A 19,391-nucleotide genomic window follows, 5' to 3' on the forward strand; every position below is an offset into this window, starting at 1 on the left:
TACCAGGGTGAGATATAACAATGACAAGCCCTGGTTCACACCTAAACTCCAGCAGCTCTGTCAGCAGAAAGAGGTGGCTTTCAGAGAAGGAGACAGAGACAGCTATAGAGGTGCAAAGTACAGATTTAGCAAGGAGGTGGAAAAGGCTAAATCCATGTACAGTTCACGTATGCAGCAAAGGTTCTCTGCCAACGACTCGGCCTCTGTGTGGAGGGGGTTGAAAGAGATCACCAACTACAAGCCCAAAGCACCTCGTTCTATTGACGACCTGAAGCTGGCCAACGACCTGAACGTCTTCTATTCATGCTTTGAAGACAAGGACTCACACCTCCCCACCCCCCACACAACTGGATATTCAAACACTCTGGACCCCCCCCCTCTCACTGCTGCCCTCCCCACTCCCCCTGTTGCCCTCTCGTTCCAAGAGGAGGACATGAGGAGACATTTCAAAAGGCTGAATCCACGTAAGGCCCGGGCCCAGACTGTGTCTCTCCTGCCACCCTGAGACACTGTGCTGATGAGCTGGCCCCAGTCTTCACGGGGATCTTCAACACCTCCCTGGAGTCATGCCATGTTCCAGTCTGTTTCAAGTCCTCAATCATAGTTCCAGTCCCCAAGAAACCACGCGTCACTGGACTTAATGACTACCGTCCTGTGGCTCTCATGTCTGTAGTCATGAAGACTTTCGAACGCCTGGTTTTATCCACCTGAAGTCCATCACCGACCCCCTCCTGGACCCCCTGCAGTTTTGCCTACAGAGCCAACAGGTCTGTAGATGACGCCATAAACCTGGCCCTGCACTCCATCACTGCAGCACCTGGACTCCCCAGGAACCTACGCTAGGATCCTGTTTGTGGACTTCAGCTCTGCATTCACACCATCCTTCCAGCTTTGCTCCAGGACAAGCTTTCTCTGCTCCACGTGCCCAACTCCACCTGCAGGTGGAATCACAGACTTCCTGACGGACCGGAGTCAGCGTGTGAGGCACAGGAGTCAGCACAGGATCTCCACAAGGCTGTGTCCTTTCCCCTCTGCTCTTCTCCCTGTACACTAACTGCTGCACCTCCAGCCACGACTCTGTAAAGCTCATCAAGTTTGCGGACGACACCACCCTCATCGGACTCATTTCGGATGGGGATGAGTCTGCCTACAGGAGGGAGGTGGACCGGCTGGTGACCTGGTGCAGCAGCAACAACTTGGAGCTCAACGCCCAGAAAACAGTGATGATCGTGGACTTCAGGAAAGCCACAGCCCCCACCCGCCCTCCCTCGCCCTCACCCACAGCCCCATCACCACTGTGGTCTGTCACCCGCTTCCTCGGCACCACCATCAACCCAGGACCCTCAAGTGGGAGTCAACCATCAGCTCCCTCATCAAGAAGGCCCAGCAGAGGATGTACTTCCTGCGGCAGCTGAAGAACGCCAATCTGCCTGTCCAGCTGATGGTGCAGTTCTACACGGCCATCATCGAGTCCATCCTCTGCTCCTCCATCACGGTGTGGTACGCCAGGGCCACAGCCAGGGACAGACACAGACTGCAGCGCATTGTGGCCTCTGCTGAGAAGGTGATCGGCTGTAGCCTTCCATCTCTCCACGACCTACACGTCTCCAGGACTTTGGGCCGAGCAGGTCGGATCACAGCTGACCCTTCTCACCCTGCACATGGTCTGTTCAAACCACTCCCCTCGGGCAGGAGGCTACGGTCCATCCGGACCAGAACCTCCACCATAAGAACAGTTTCTTCCCCTCTGCCGTTAGACTCATGAACTCCTCATAACTCAGTCACCTTAAGCTTAACTCTGTCACTTTATCATTTTATCACGGGTCACTTTAGACAATGTACTTTGGTTTTTAATTGCACTCCTCCCACTGCACTGTTTTTTCTGTTTATTTTTCTGTTGCACACAGCCTTTCATATTTCATATTTCTTTTTTTTATCTTATATTTTATCTTATTTTGACACATATGTTATATTTTATCCTAGCATTTATCTCTTCTTAATGTTGCACCATTGTACCGAAGCAAATTCCTAGTCTGTGAATCCTGTTCACTGCAATGGCAATAAACTTCTTCTGATTCTGAAAATTTGAGTTTTAATACCACGATCGCTTCTGGTAGCATCAAAAGCTACAACAGACCCAAACAATGAGCCCACATTTCTGTCTTTGAACATCTTGCTCCCTGCTGGAAGCTCTTGTTTACTACATAGCTTCCAGCACAGAAGCAAGCTGAGAGCAGCCACAAAGCCCAACTCTCTACTCAATCACAACGCTCCGGTCAGGCGGAGGTCTTGGAAAATAAAGCAGTGATGACTTATGGTTTTGATTGATAAACAACATTAATACCGATAGAATAACTCCATTAATGTCAATTCTGTCATTTGTACAAAGTTAAAATATAACATATACGAGGTCTATTAGAAAAGTATCTGACCTTATTATTTTTCAAAAACCATATGGATTTGAATCACGTGTGATTGTGTCAGACAAGCTTGAACCCTCGTGCGAATGCGTGAGTTTCTCCATGCCTGTCGGTTGCATCAGCAGGCTTTGAGTGAGGAGTGGTCCACCCCCTCGGCGGATTTTCATTGTCAGGAAATGGCGGAATGATTTGGCCTTTTTTTCCATCAGAATTTTTCAGAAACTGTTAGAGACTGGCAGCTGGAAACCGTTCGAAACATTTATCTGGCTTTCGGTGAAAATTTTACGGGCTTCACAGAGAATAAGGACTGTTACTACAGCTTTAAGGACGGCTTTAAGGACGCTCAGCACGCCGCGCTCCGTGCCCCCATCGAGAGCCCCAACCACTGGATCATTTCTAAATGGATGGCTCTGTGGAGCCGGGACCGTCGTCTGCCATTTCTCTGGTTATCACAAGAGCTGGACATCAACCATTTTTCCGGCAGATTCACTTTTACCAAGAGATGTTGTTATGGAAAGCGAGCGGAGGCTTCGCGTGTCACGACCGATTTGCTGATGGAGTGAGACAAAGGAACACCTCCGTTTTGGTCTCACAGGACGGCTTTGAGATGGCGTTCAGACAGCTGTCCGGTGGTTTTTCCATCGAGTGATTATCCGAGAAATTGTGGATGTGCCTGGACATGCCAGAACATGTCCGTGAGGCTCATCATGGCGTTGCTTTGCGCCATGCAGCACCGCCACTCAAAGCCTGCTCACAGGCGAATGACGCAACCGCAGGCGTGGAAAAACTCACGCATGCACACGAGGGTTCAAGCTTGTCTGACGCAATCACACGTGATTCAAATCCATATGGTTTTTGAAAAAAATAATAAGGTCTGATACTTTTCTAATAGACCTTGTATCTTTTAATGTTGAATAATGCACTAATTCTGAGGTTTGTAACAAAACACAGACAGATCGCAAAGGATTCTGGGTAAAATGTGCCTCTGCTAAACACTGATTGGTTCAGTCATTCATTATGTAACCAACACGTTAATGTGACATGTGTCGTGTGTTGGTGTTTACAGATAAATGAGCTTTTGTAAAATATTCCATTTTTTTATTTGTAAAAAACAGGCATTTTTTTACGGAGCCCTGGAAGTGTCATTGCCAAAATGTTTTGCATGTGGAGAGAATGTGCGCTCATTTATTATATTGTGCACATGTTTTATGATGTTGTGCGCACGTTTTATTATATTGTGCACGTTTATTATATTGTAAAACGTGCAATCAATATTGTCTTGACACATAAATGTTGGCTATTTGCCCTATTGACGTTTCAAATCCCGCAAAACCTCGGAGAGGTTGCCGCGCTGTGAGATCTCAGTAACACTGAGAACTGCATTGAGACACTCTGATCATGCTGCACTTTAACCGCTGCACACAGACAACACCATTAACATCGCAACATAAAACTATTTTTATATTGTGCCTAAAACTCTCGTGAATATGTTCTCTGGGTTTATAGACGTTGTTATTGTGTTTATTTTATGTAAACATGCGATAATCACAGGCTGTCTCGCCGTTATTTTCAATGGGAGCTGCTGTGAGCTACAATCGCTTCCTGATCATTGTCGTTCTGGGGTTAAAATAAAGTTTGCTCTTTAACGTCTTGATTATTGTTCTTTACAACACTGTTTCTCCTCTTTGTTCAAGACTAATATATATAATGTATCTGAAATTCGGTTTGCGTTTATTAAATTCCATGCATATTAACTTAACAGACACGGATTATTGTTATAATTGTTTAGCAAGTTTTCAGGGTATCATGCATGCAGTCTCTTATTAACGTGACGAAAAGCATAAAAAAATACATTTTTGTAGTATAATATTAATTTCCAACTGTCATTCGTGTTGATTATATGTTGTTTGACTGCAGCGACTCTCTGGTACGTATGGGATTATAGGATACATCAATAGGGCGAATGAACACTACTGGCCAGTAGATGGCAGTAGAGACCTTGAAAACCTGCCAAAACAAAATTCCAGATAACCCGTGTCTGTTACATTTAAGATCCGTGGAATTTAATAAACGCAGACACAATAACGTCTATAAACCCAGAGAATATATTCACGAGAGTTTTAGGCACTAGAGTTTAATGCTGTTGTCCGCAGAGCCTGATCAGAGTGTTTCAAATGTATTTCTCATGTCGTGAATGTACTGAGATTACCCTATCCTACCCATAATGCACTGCTGGGCACAGCATATATCCACACTAAAACCTTAAAATTTAGTGCATTACCTTTAAAAACTAAAACATATATCTGATATTTTCACTTTATAAAACCTTCAGACATGACATTATATTTAAATAACTTGTCTGACATTAGTTTGGTTAAAAGTTGAACCACAAGTTAAAAATGTATGCCTCTGGATGACTTGGGTGATATTGCCCCGCGTATCAGTATGGGGTTAAAAGAAGTTAGTTTTTTTTTTTTTTTTTTTGGGGACCAGTTCTCCTTTGCCTGCAGAGGATACAGCGCTTTTTTCTTAAAGCAGCTCTTCTCTGTTTTGCAGAGGGTAGAACTACACATCAGCTACGAAACCATTTAACAGGTACGTGCTCAACTGATTTTAAGTTTTATAAATATATTAGCTGTTCAGCTTTATTACCACGTTATCAGATAAAAATTTATCGCAAGATAATTACTCCGATAATGGTTTTTAAAGTTATCTAAAAAGATAATCCGATAATGAAAACATTATCTTTGATAATTATGGTTTATCGGATTATCGGAACTGTGCCCACCTCTGTAATCAGCTAATTTATATCACACCTGAACAGATCTTTGGCATTCGATTGGTGGTTTGTATGTCACGTGACATGGATTATTCGTACCATTTCCATTTTGTTGCATTTACTGTGCAATTTTGGTCCTATTTAAGATAAGTCAACTTTATCAGCCCGATTTTTATTTTTTTTTTTACAATAAGTACAACAAATTTATATGAAATGAGTGGAAGACATTTGCACAAGATGTTCAATAGTATTGCACATAGCTCTGAGTAACTGAATAACTCAGTTCATTATGTATTAATCCTGCAGAAGGGGGAGGAATTATACAGTCTGACTGCCACAGGTAGGAAAGAACTCCTATGGTGTTCTGTGGTGCACCTCAGTGGTCTCAGTCTGTGGCTGAAGGTGCTCTGACAGGATGCCAGTGTGGCATGCAGGGGGAGGACGGTGCTGTCCAGGATACTGAGCAATTTCCTCAACATTCTCCTGACACTTCCACCACGACTCCAGCTCAACCCCCAGGACAGAGCCAGCTCTACTGATGAGCTTGTTGAGTCTGTTCACGTCAGCTGCCTTCAGCCTGCTGCCCCAGCACACTACATTGTAGAAGATGAATGCTGGAGACCAATGAGTGATAAAACATCTGTAATATATTTCTGCAGACATTAAAAGATCTGAGCCTCCTGAGGAAGTACAGTCAGCTCTGAAAAAACTCAAATATTGTACATATTAAAGCTTTTTTAAACTCAGAGAAGTGAACAATTTCAATACATTACTGAGACAGTTCCACAAGTTAACTATTTATTTCTGTGTTGTAAAAGATGAGAGTTTGTGTTTTCAGGCTTGGATAAATCAATAATTATCTTGCTTTAACAAGGAAACAACTGTAAGTGTAGTCCATGGCCCAAGCAGGTTTTCGGTACGACGTAAGGTGATGAAACAACACTTAGAATGCAGCCTCGGTGTACCATGGCCTACACAAAAATGTATGCTAACCATCCCAGGGTGGGGTCAATGAAGAATTATACAAAGGTCAAGGTTAAAAAGGTTCTAAAAAGCAATAGTTTATTATAAGTATCTATACTTAGTTATCATGTTATGGGGTAACATATGTCATACCTCATAGAATCCAATGTACATCGACCTAGTTTGACCATTACTTTGGAGACCAAACATTCAACACAGTCAAAACTATTTCATTTATTAATCCTTTTATTTCAACCAATAATTTGCATCATTTTTTTTACTGAAATTGGAGCAACTTCAACTTTTGACCCCTGTATAAACTGAAACTGACCTTTGTTACCATTTTTGCTGTTTTTACCACATAACATTCAAGTCATAGATAGTCCCAATTATACCTTTTTGGAATTGTTATGATCAGACAAATAATGTGGTAATTTTTTCAACATGATTGGAGCATTTTTACATTTGACCTCTGTGTAATTCTTCATTGACCCCCACTTGGCTACAGCTACCACCCCAGGGTGGTTACACTTTTTTTCTCCAAGATGGCGCTGTTGAAGCAGCAGCCTGTTAATTCAGCTCTGTTCCCTCTTTTCCTACTTTCGCTATTTTTAATACTTTTTAATGGTGCTTATTTGTTTTTATTTGCAGTGGGTGGTACCCTGTGCAAGTATGCACATGGGAAACCCATTTTTGTCACTCTTGTGATTATTTTTATGATGGTCTCTGCACTTTTTGAGGACGCGCGGGGAATCCCTTTGTCTGCAACTCCGGACGTCCCATTGTTTATAGCCGGGATCAGCTGCTTGGACTAAGAGACTCAATGCACAATGGGCCGGGTCCCCGCTATGCTGAGGCACCCGGACATACCTGCAGACATTCGTAAGAACGTAGGGGCTGCAGGGGTGGCCGGAAGAAGCGGAGAAGGACTTATATTCAGTCTGTGGTCATGGGGAATGTAAGACCCTCCACAAACAAGACCAGAGGAGCTATCCAGCGCTAACCCGTTTCCAGAGGCTGTATAAAGACTGCAGTCTCATGTGCTTCACGGAGACGTGGTTGGATGAACAGTTCCGGACTCTTTAATCAACATGGACGACTTCACACTCATCCGCGCGGGACAGGACGCTAGCAGAGAGCGGAAAAAAGAGAGGAGGGGGGCTCGCCGTTTAAGTGAGCAAGAAATGGTGCAGAGGGTCTCATATTCACGTGAAGGAGCAGATCTGCTCCTCGGATGTGGAGCTACTCGCGGTGAGCATGAGGCCGTATTATCTCCACAGGAGTTTGGAAGTGTGATTATGCTCTGCAAGTATATTCCTCCCTCTGCAGACGCCGCCACTGCCTGAGCAGATTCAAAGCACAGTCATGCGGCTGCAGACGCAACACCCACGCGTGCTCTTTCTCACCGAGATGGAGGAGCAGCTGGCCCGGAACAACGTCGGAGACGTGTGGAGATGCCTCAAGACCGCCTCCAGAGTTGGGCAGGGTGCCAGCAGGACTGCAGATGAGGATTCTCGTTTCGCAGAGGAGCTAAACAGCTACTTTAACCGTTTTAGCTCCTCCACGCCTGCCCCCCCACCTGCTCCGGGCCCCCCACATGTCTCCAGCAGCCAGCCTTCCAGTCCCTCTGACCCCCACCTTCTACCCCCTGGTCACCTTCACTGCACCCTGGACCTCGTCCCCCCCCCCCGTGACTGTATTCAGCACAGCCCCCTCAGCTCACACCCAGCTCCCCCTCCCTCCCTCACTGTAACTCCAACCAAGGTGAGAGGCCAGCTCCTCGGCTGAGGCAGAGGAAAGCAGCAGGACCTGATGGGATATCCCCGAGGCTGCTGAGAACTTGTGCAGATGAGCTCTGTGAGGTCCTCAGCCACATCTTCAACATGAGCCTCAGCCTGGGGGTGGTCCCCACCCTGTGGAAGACTCCTGTGTGGTCCCGGTTCCCAAAACAATGCAATGACCTGACACCTCATGAAGACCATGGAACGTCGTCCTGTCTCACTTCCGCACTGTGGTGAGTGACACCCGGGACCCACTGCAGTTCGCCTACAGGCCCAACATCGGGGTAGATAACGCTGTCATCTACTTACTGCAACGAGTGCTCACGACCTGGAGACGGCAGGAGCGCTGTGAGAGTCATGTTCTTTGATTTCTCCAGCACTTTTAACACTATCAGACCGGCACTGCTGAGGGGGAAGCTGGAGGAGACAGGTGTGGATGGACCCTCGCTGCCTGGACCATCAACTACCTCACTGACCGCCCGCAGTACGTGCGGCTGTGCGGCTGTCAGTCTGAGGTGGTAAGGTGCAGCACCGGGGCCCCCCAGGGCACCGTCCTCTCGCCTTTCCTCTTCACCCTTTACACCTCGGACTTCACCTACAACACAGACAGCTGCCATCTCCAGAAGTTCTCTGATGACTCCGTCATTGTGGGTCGCGTGTCTGAGGTGAATGAGCTGGAGTACCGGTCGGTAATCAGACTTCATGGACTGGTGTGAGCGCAACCACTTGTGTCTCAACACTAGTAAGACGAAGGAGATGGTGATCGACTTTAGGAGGAAACCACCACCTCATCCCCGGTGAACATCCAGGGGGAGGACATAAAGACTGTGGACAGGCTCAAATACCTGGGTGTTCACCTCAACAGCAAACTGGACTGGACTCACAACATCGACGCCCTGTACACGAAAGGCCAGAGTCGCCTCCACCTCCTGAGGAGACTGAGATTCTTTGGAGTGAGCAGGCCTCTGCTTAAGACCTTCTACATCTCTGTTGTAGCCTCTGCTCTCTCTATGCTGTCGTTGGGCCCCGGGCAGCACAGAGCGGGAGAGAAAGAATCAAAATCAAATCAAATCAAAATCAAATCAATTTCATTTATATAGCGCCAAATCACAACAAACAGTTGCCCCAAGGCGCTTTATATTGCAAGGCAAAAGCCATACAATAATTACGAAAAACCCCAACGGTCAAAAAGACCCCCTATGAGCAGCATTTGGCGACAGTGGGAAGGAAAAACTCCCTTTAAACTGGAAGGAACCTCCAGCAGAACCAGGCTCAGGGAGGGGCAGTCTTCTGCTGGGACTGGTTGGGGCTGAGGGAGACAACCAGGAAAAAGACATGGTGTGGACGACAGCAGAGATCAATCACTAATGATTAAATGCAGAGTGGTGCATACAGAGCAAAAAGAGAAAGAAAGACTCAGTGCATCATGGGAACCCCCCAGCAGTCTACGTCTATAGCAGCATAACTAAGGGATGGTTCAGGGTCACCAGATCCAGCCCTAACTATAAGCTTTAGCAAAAAGGAAAGTTTTAAGCCTTATCTTAAAAGTAGAGAGGGTGTCTGTCTCCCTGATCCGAATTGGGAGCTGGTTCCACAGGAGAGGAGCCTGAAAGCTGAAGGCTCTGCCTCCCATTCTACTCTTAAAAACCCTAGGAACTACAAGTAAGCCTGTTGTCTACTATTTTATAATCCATGTTCTTATCCACATACACAGCCACTCCTCCTCCACTCTTATTTTTTCTGTTTACACAATTAAATTCATATCCATCCAGTTCAAAATCCATTCCTTTATCTTCATTGATCCATGTTTCTGATATAGCAATTATGTTAAATATTTTTTAAACTGACTTAAATATTCTTTAATGTTGTTAAAGTTTGCATATAGACTTCTGCTGTTGAAATGGATTATTGATAATTTGTTATCCGTTTTAATGATCCGATTAAACTGTTCATCTGTATAATAGCAACAACTGTCATTGATATTTGAGAAGAAATTATTGTCCGGGTCTATATCGTGCTCCAAGTCCAGTACATTGTGGTCTGTGTATTTAAATGTTCTCAGTTCTACTTTTCCATGATCAGCAATCCTTTGAGTTATATCCTTCTTGTCTCCAGATGTAGATGAATAGGTAGTAGATGAATAGGTTCCTCTGGTCTGCGTCATGGTGTTGTGATGTGTTTGTGTCCTCATACCTTATTGGTCATATCTGTCCAGATCCTCGCTTTAAGAAACACTATTGTTCATATTTGTCCAGCTCCTCGATGTTCCTTATTGCCATGACTTTTGCTTGTTCTGGTGATCCGTTCAGTTTGATGAATATTTTACAGTTTGAAGTCCATGTGTGCTGGATTTTTCCCTGTTTCTTCAAGAAGCGTGCTTTCCTGGCGATGTCGGCATTCCGTTTGGTGAGATGTTCATTGATGAATACGTTTGTCCCTTTCAGTTTTCTTCCTTGTTTTAACAGTGCTGTTCTGTGTTTTCTGTTGATGAATCTCATGATGACGGTTCGTTTATCACCGTCATTTCTCCGGGGCAGAGGGTGGCACGCTTCAATGTTATTTAAATCCATTTCTATACCTTTAGATAGGAGGAAATCAGCAACCTGTTTTTCCACAGAGCTGACCTCCTGTTCACTGGGCTCCCCTCCGCTCTCATCTGTTACCGCCCGTGCGTAGGACCGTGGTTTGATGTGAAGACCTGTGATGATGACGTCGTTGATTCTGGTGTACTGCTCCAATTCAGCCACTCTATTTCCAGCTGCACCAGATGCCGGTCTTTCTCGGCATTCTGGAGCCGTAATGCCTTCACCTCCTCCACCAGATCCATGATTGATTTCTGTTGCTGCTTCACAACAGAAATCTCCTCTGATAAAAGTCCAGAGACTTTTTAATATCGTCACCTTCCTCCGCTGTCAGAACCTTCTTAGGCCCCATGGTCGGCTTATGAGCAGCTTGTCGATCGCCGATGTTAACAGCCTGCGTTGTTTGTCACCGGGATGGATCTGCACTGCGCTGGTGCCGCGCGGCCTCGGTGTTTCCGCGCTGATGGATGCGCGGTGGCTGCACGAGTCCTCGGGGAAGCGGTACTCGTGACGCGCGGTTCTAATGACGCAGCGCGCGGCCTCAGTGAATTCACCACGTTGGGCCTCGGACGTTGTTGCTGTCCAGTCGCGGGGCTAAGTTGCCGGTTGAGGTGGTATTCCCACTGTCCGGGTTGGCAAACACCGGCGTGGCAGATGGCAACCACAAACACCACCTCTGAAAACTCAGGTACAAACTTTTTGCAGCTCTGACTGACTGTGGACTGACGCAGCTCCTCCTTCTGGGAGGAAGCCCTGGGGAAGAACCAGGACTAGGGGGAGAGATTATATCTCCACACTGGCCTGGACGCCCTGGGGAATTCCCCAATAAGAGGTTGGTCAATGTGGCCCGGGAAAGGGAAGTCTGAGTCCCCTGCTAGAGCTGTTGCCCCGCGACCCGATCCTGGATAAGCGGCTGAAGATGAGATGAGATTTCTTTTCAGCAGTGGTAAATGGTCCTGTAAGTGCTCTTTATCTCCAACATTTTTACATAACACCCCTAACAGACAAGATATCAAATGAACCGATCCTTCGAAACATAAACTACTCACTCATCATATGTGAAGACATAAGCGATATGATCCTTCAGGCTGCCAATGATCACTGTCAAGGACACGGACACTGACACTAGAGGGCACGACATTAACCAGAATCATTATACAATCTTTGTGACAGCAATCAAAGTCTTAACATGTGAGTCAACATTTTGGTCAGAAACCTTCTTCAGCCTTCTGTGTTTCAGTGACATGATCTTATTTATTAAAGTATTTCTCGCAAAGCAGCACTATAAAGACAGTTCAGGCTGTCAGGCTTGAGCGATGTTCTTAAAATGTTTTATGTCAAAACCCAGAAATTACTGTACATTAAACGCCAAAGTTCACTTTACCAACTTTAACCATATTAAATAACTGCATTTTTCATGTGAACGGGTCCACAGGAAAATCATTTTGTTCCACAGTTCCGGTGAGTCCTGAGTCGACAGGGTTCTATCCCAAGGTAGAACTAGAGATCTGTCAGCAAGCTCACTAGTAACTACACTGAACAAAAGTATAAACGCAACACTCTGAATTTTAAAATATGAACAGCGGTAAAAGGATTACCAGTTTTTTCTGTAAGTACTATTGTTTTTAATGCACAAACACGTTAGACATGTGCAACGGTTTGCCACTCCCTTTTTGAGACATTGCCCCCTCCAGACAGGTGTGGTATGTTGTAGCACTTTCAAAAGAACATGCACATTACTCAGACAATCCTTGTACTGGGGACGATTAAAAGGCCACCCCAAACTGTCCTGAAATGTCAGGCATTGTAGCGCCACAGATGACATAAGTCATGACAGAGCGCAGAGTTGGCATGCTCAATGCTGGGATGTTGACTACAGCTGTAATGTCCTCTTCTCTATCAGCCACTGGACACAACAGTTTTGACAGTTTGGGAAAACGATCAATCGACCCAAACACCTGCAGACCATGTGCTACCACCCCAGCTCAGAATAGGTATATCTGGTTATGACTGTGAAATTGTTGCTAAGATACCCCTCCCCATGTGTTGCTAATGTGCTTCAGTGATGGCACTTCTGTGGTAATAAAAACTTCAAACTGAAGCAAGACATCCGTCTTCCTCTTCCTCAGCCGCAAGTCGGGGCGGTATTATGTTATTATTTTTTTGACATGCACAGGACACATAACGCACCGCAAGATGCAAACAGAGGCCACACAAGATACTGGCGTGTGAATTTTGACACATGGTCCCACATTGTAATGAATCTCAGTGAAATCCAAATAGATGTCCGAATGTGGAAATGTCTGTCATCTGTGGGAAACTGACCAGTAAAGCTAAGGTGATGGAGGTGAGTAATTTCCTTAACACTAAGCATACAAAATATTTAAAAATGTCCAATTTTCTGTTATAATTTTGTTCAGTATCATAACATTAACCAGTTCTGCTCTGACGCCTGTAGGCCAACTGGCCTGTCAGTTGACAGCTGTCAGCTTGCAAGATGTGTCATGGCAACGGGGAACCGAACAAAGGATCCTCTGCCTTCAGTCCTTAGTCAGTTCTCACAAATTAAAAATCCCTCTTAGAGAAGGAAACATGGATCAAAGATATTGGCTTAAATAGAACTCGTGCCAGCTCAGTCAAGTGTAACAGACAATGTGTTTTCTGATTCTCTGCAGACAAACTCTGACAACAGGTTTGTTATTTTATGTTGAAATAACTTAAGAGGTTTTGAAATAAGGAGCATTATGTGTACATAGAGGCAAGCCAAGGATGACCACAACAACTCCAGTTACCTCAACAACTTGCACATTTTACTCTCATTTAAAATTTATGAAGCAGTTGGCAGAGAAAGTCCGTACTAACCGGCGCAAAACATGGCGACTTTAGCAGACATTGTGGCCTCTTCCGTGTTTCTGGCTCCCAAAGCATTTCCCACTCTGATGCTGGCTGCCACACCAAAACCCAAAGGGAACTTAAAAAGAACAAACATCTGTAACAATCAACATCACATTCAGTGAGATTCTGTGTGTCATCTGTGTTTGATCGTAGAGACAACAGTCACCATATATGCAACATTTGACAGTTCGTATACAACCGATTGAGCGCCAAGTTCCACCTCACTTATTAGACCTGTAGACAAAACATAACAAAATAACTGTTTAGATGTCACTCGTGTACTGACTACCGTAGATTACTTCAAAATAAGAATTACCTGCCAGAAAACCACCAATCTCATATGTCCACCACTCAACACAGAGCATGACCATACTGGGGATGGCCAGGCGCATGTAAGATCCCCAGTCCTGCAGACACTCTGTAGTCCAGCCTGTGTAATCAACCAAACAAATACTCTAATGAGCCAATCAGAACTGACTCAGAAACCAGACGTTTATGATCACTTCTTTAACAATAAACTGTATTTGTCAAAATTATTAGCATCAGCCACTGGCGTCATATTAAACCAAGAGTCACTTTATTTGCAAAAGGTTAATGGCCTCAGTGATGCCAAACTTTTCTATTTTTCCCCACCAAGATTGCCTGAGGCGCCCCTTGGTGGCTACATTGTAATGAAGAATTATGAACATATCAAAGATTATAGATGTCTTCAAGCATAAATTTCAGTAACATTGTGATTATCGCTCCTCAAAATTGATTTGTAAACATTTAAAGGGTAGAATTTCTTCTAACAAAGCTTATCTGCATGCCTATAAACTATGGAATAAATTTACTGAATTTGAGTTTTCAATTCTTGAGCTCCAGTTTAAAGGTGTAGTACCTTTCAATTTGTCTCCCATTGATTACAGTTTGCCTTGTCTGGAAACAGTTCAGGATTTTGACCCATGTGAGAAGTCGGACAGCTGTTTGGCAATGATACCTTTCCAGAAGTTCCAAGTCTTTAAAGTCCTGGTGCTTCATGTATAGTTGTGAGATTTAAATGTTAACCAGCAACCTCAAGCAGCAAGGGTTAACCCTAACCCAGTAAATTTGTCTACTTTGTGATAAGCTGACAAAGGGAATATACACCTTCAAACTGTCAAACATATTTTATTTGTTTTGGTTAATTTAGACCACTGCTGCAAACTGACCATCCTACGTCGCAAATTTGCTCGATCTCACCTCCCCAGGTGGCCTTATGGAGACCATTCCAGATGATGTACACATAAAGACTTGCAGCCATGATGAACTGGGAAATAGCGTTGGCAACGGCAGAAACCTCTGCAAAGATGGTTTTACTGTATGACAATGGTCATGTAGCAACATCGATAATACTGAAGGATTATCGGCAGTACGGCGTGCGGCATAAGAGGTGATACTTACGCCACTCCCAGGTTTATCACATAGAGAACGATGTAGTTGATGAGGGCATTTAGCAAATTGACAAAGATGCCCGTGATAACTTGCGGCCAAATGATGGACTAAAAGGAACAAGAATTGGCTATATAACAGGAATTTAGCTCATGAAATATTTCAGCAAATGCTCATTGATAATATACTCAACACAAATATAAATGCAACACTTTTGGTTTTGCTCCCATTTTGTATGAGATGAACTCAAAGATCTAAAACTTTTTCCACATACACAATATCACCATTTCCCTCAAATATTGTTCACAAACCAGTCGAAATCTGTGATAGTGAGCACTTCTCCTTTGCTGAGATAATCCATCCCACCTCACAGGTGTGTCATACCAAGATGCTGATTAGACACCATGATTAGTGCACAGGTGTGCCTTAGACTGCCCACAATAAAAGGCCACTCTGAAAGGTGCAGTTTTGTTTTATTGGGGGGGGGATACCAGTCAGTATCTGGTGTGACCACCATTTGCCTCATGCAGTGCAACGCATCTCCTTCGCATCATCCGTGAAGAGAACACCTCTCCAACGTGCCAACGCCAGCGAATGTGAGCAATTGCCCACTCAAGTCGGTTACGACGACGAACTGGAGTCAGGTCGAGACCCCGATGAGGACGACGAGCATGCAGATGAGCTTCCCTGAGATGGTTTCTGACAGTTTGTGCAGAAATTCTTTGGTTATGCAAACTGATTGTTTCAGCAGCTGTCCGAGTGGCTGGTCTCAGACGATCTTGGAGGTGAACATGCTGGATGTGGAGGTCCTGGGCTGGTGTGGTTACACGTGGTCTGCGGTTGTGAGGCCGGTTGGATGTACTGCCAAATTCTCTGAAACGACTTTGGAGACGGCTTATGGTAGAGACATGAACATTCAATACACGAGCAACAGCTCTGGTTGACATTCCTGCTGTCAGCATGCCAATTGCACACTCCCTCAAATCTTGTGACATCTGTGGCATTGTGCTGTGTGATAAAACTGCACCTTTCAGAGTGGCCTTTTATTGTGGGCAGTCTAAGGCACACCTGTGCACTAATCATGGTGTCTAATCAGCATCTTGGTATGGCACACCTGTGAGGTGGGATGGATTATCTCAGCAAAGGAGAAGTGCTTACTATCACAGATTTAGACTGGTTTGTGAACAATATTTGAGAGAAATGGTGATATTGTGTATGTGGAAAAAGTTTTAGATCTTTGAGTCCATCTCATACAAAATGGGAGCAAAACCAAAAGTGTTGCGTTTATATTTTTGTTGAGTGTACTTTTAGACGGACCTGATTCTGCAGGTATCTTGTTAACAATGCAAACATAAATGTAGCCTGTAAAGAAAAAGACTGATGTCAGATTTTCCACCTGAACCACTGGTGAACTGTCAGGAGTGGTACTTACAGGAAGTGAAGGCATAAATATCTTCACATACAGCTGAGCCAGTCTAGAAAGAGATTCAGAATCAGAATTCAAACAAGAACTTTGGTGGGTTTAAAGAATACAACAAAATGTAGAACGGGCATTTCGAACCAGCTGACCTTGCCACTTCTGGAGTTTGTCGGACAGCCAACAGAATTAGTTCAGTGTTTAGGAGAATGGCCCAGCAGGGGAAACAAGCCAGCAACAAAATAAGAATGGCCCGCTGCATAATGACACCAATTCTCAGGAGGTTGCGGCTCCCAAATGTCTGAAATCAAAGACAAGATTCAGATTTTTGAAAATTTCAGCTGTCAATCCAAGAGTTATATACAATCAGCCACTTTTTGAGGTACACCTTACGCTTACCTATCTGGAGCCCCTTTTGCCCTCAGACCTGAATTTAAACAGAATATAGACATATTCAACAGATCCTGTTGAATATGTCTATATTCCTGATAATTTAGAGATTTGCTTTAATAGGCAGTTGAGCAGGTGTACCTAATGAAGTGAGCAATGAGAGTGAGTGTGTGTGTGTGTGTGTGTGTGTGCGTATACATGCATGTGTTTCCATACACTTTGGCTAAAACTTTCAAACTAAACTTTCCCTGACTGCACATATTCCATTTTATCAAACAATGACCAAGCCAGGTGGAATTTCTACTTTATTTCCATATGCAATTATTGAAAAATAATTGCATATGGTAATTATTTATTAGGGCCCGAGTAGGCAACGTCCTACGAGGACCCTATTGTAATTGCGCTGTTTATTATTATTATTATTATTATTCTTATTCTCAATTTTGAAATCTAAATTTCGGCCTCTTCCCATGCTCAAAAACTCAAACTTTCCAAAGTTGTCCGGCCGGATCCGAAATTCGATATTTTGGGGGCGTCGCACATGGTCACAGAAAAATCGCGAAATAGCGCCCCCTAGAAATTTTCAAAAACCCCTCCTCATTGGGATTTTTTCATCGTAGCCTCACGGTGGCCTTTTATCGTCCCCCAGTACAAATTCGGTACACATATTACCATGCCAGGACGCACGAAAAAGTCTCTTACTGTCATGGTGAAATATCGACAGGAAGTCGGCCATTTTGATTTTAAGTTTCGATTTTGAGCAAATTTGCCATTTTTGGCCATTTCCACGAACTCGTCCTAGGGATTGATCCGATTGTCTTCAAATTTGGTCAAAATCATCACAACACAATGGTGATCAAAAGTTATCAAAAGATTCTAATTAAGTCAAAAGGCGTGGCTGCTAGGGGTCGTCAAACTTTGGCGAGATTTTCGGAGCACGCAATTTCACTTCGACCGGCTGTCACGCCCACATACTTCATCATAGATCCTTCAAACGTGCTGAACATGATGAGGGCTCCGCCCTGAACGTCTACATATCTTAAGTCCACCACCGGGGGGCGCCACCGGTGGCGGGAAATGTCCTATTTTTACTTTAAGAGGTCCTGATGTCACATACGTACCCAATCAACTTCATTCCACTTTTAAAACATGCAGAACAAATTGGTGAACATAGGCAATAACGCTGTGCCGTGTGGCGGTGTACCGATATTGCCCATTCGCCATAAAATTACGTTCTTCCTTTTGACGGCTTTAATTTTGTCACATCATCATGAAAATTAATACACAGGTCGAGCACGACAACCTCTTACAATTCATAGGGGCATCGCCCATGGGCGGGGCAAAATGCCTCAATAGCGCCCCCTTCAAACTTTCAAAAACCCCTCCACATAGGGGTTTTTTTGGAGTAGGGAGATGAAAATTGGTACACGTGTGACTTGCATAGACGTACAAAAAAGTCTCTTGCACCATGGGTCTACTCCAAACAGGAAGTCGGCCATTTGAATTTTCTTCTCATTTTGGCATGTTTTCCACATGTTGTTCCAATGCACTTCAAATTTCTTCCACATCATCCACAGACGATACTGACCAAAAGTTATCGAAAGCTTTTCTTTATGTCGAAGGGTGTGGCCGCTATGGCGCGCCATTTTGACCCTTCGCCATGGAACATTATACTTAAACAGGTACTGATGTCACATACTTAACACCATCAACTTCCTTCCACTTCTAAAACATGCAGAACAAGTTAGTGAACGTAGGCGATGATTGCCGTGAACTTACCAGTAACGGCTTCTGTGTGTGGCGTACCGAATATCGCCCCTTCGCCATGAAATTACGTTCTTCCTTTTGACGGCTTTAATTTTGTCATATCATCATGAAAATTGATACACAGGTCAAGCATGACAACCTCCTACAACTCATAGGGGCCTCGCCCATGGGCGGGGCAAAGTGCCTCAATAGTTAACCCTTGAAAATTTTAAAAAAACCCTCCCCATAGGGGTTTTTTTGGAGTAGGGAGATGAAAATTGGTACACATGTGTGACTTGCATAGACGTACAAAAAAGTCTCTTGCACCATGAGTCTACTCCAAACAGGAAGTCGGCCATTTTGAATTTTCTTCTCATTTTGAAATGATTTCCACGTTGTATTTGAACGAACTCGTCCTAGGCATTTTGTCCAATGCACTTCAAATTTCTTTGACAGCATCCAAAGATGATACTGACCAAAAGTTATTGAAAGGTTTTCTCTATGTTGAACGGTGTGGCCGCTATGGTGCTGCCATTTTTACCCTTTGCCATGGAACATCAAGTCATGATAACTCCTTCATGCTTTGCCTGATTGACTTGAAACTTCACATCTATGATGACGGTTGGCCCCTGAACACACCCAGCCCCTCTGTTTGTACATTGAGCGCCCCCTAGTGGATGAACAATCAACATGTCATAACTCCTTGATGCACTGTGTGATTTGTTTAAAATTTTAACTGTGTGATGAGTGGTTGCCCCTGCATGCACATGCCCACATGTGGTCACAATGGTACCCACTGGCCTCGGTAGGCGGTCGCGCGGAACGAGGGCCCGTATATGACTGCTTGCAGTCCTAGTTATTTATTATAATTGCTCATGCTTTTGTTTCTTCTAGACTAGATTATTGTAATGTTCTATTTTTAGGGTTACCACAGTCCAGCATTAGGGGTCTTCAGCTGGTTCAGAATGCTGCCGCCAGACTTCTGACACGTAGCAGAAGGTCTCAACA

General features: G+C 44.5%; 1 protein-coding gene across 1 annotated transcript in view; it reads right to left on the minus strand.

Moving 5' to 3' along the window:
• LOC117509461 (multidrug and toxin extrusion protein 1-like) overlaps positions 1-19,391 on the minus strand; it is a 64,760-nt gene that overhangs the window by 25,991 nt on the left and 19,378 nt on the right. Inside the window, exons 3-6 of the mRNA XM_034169161.1 lie at positions 16,400-16,548; positions 16,263-16,305; positions 16,148-16,192; positions 14,843-14,940 (exon numbers count right to left, since the gene is read on the minus strand). Of these exons, the coding sequence (XP_034025052.1) occupies positions 14,843-14,940; positions 16,148-16,192; positions 16,263-16,305; positions 16,400-16,548 (335 nt within the window). The remainder of the gene's footprint in view (positions 1-14,842; positions 14,941-16,147; positions 16,193-16,262; positions 16,306-16,399; positions 16,549-19,391) is intronic.

Source organism: Thalassophryne amazonica, chromosome 4, assembly GCF_902500255.1.
Source record: "Thalassophryne amazonica chromosome 4, fThaAma1.1, whole genome shotgun sequence".
NCBI lineage: Eukaryota > Metazoa > Chordata > Actinopteri > Batrachoidiformes > Batrachoididae > Thalassophryne > Thalassophryne amazonica.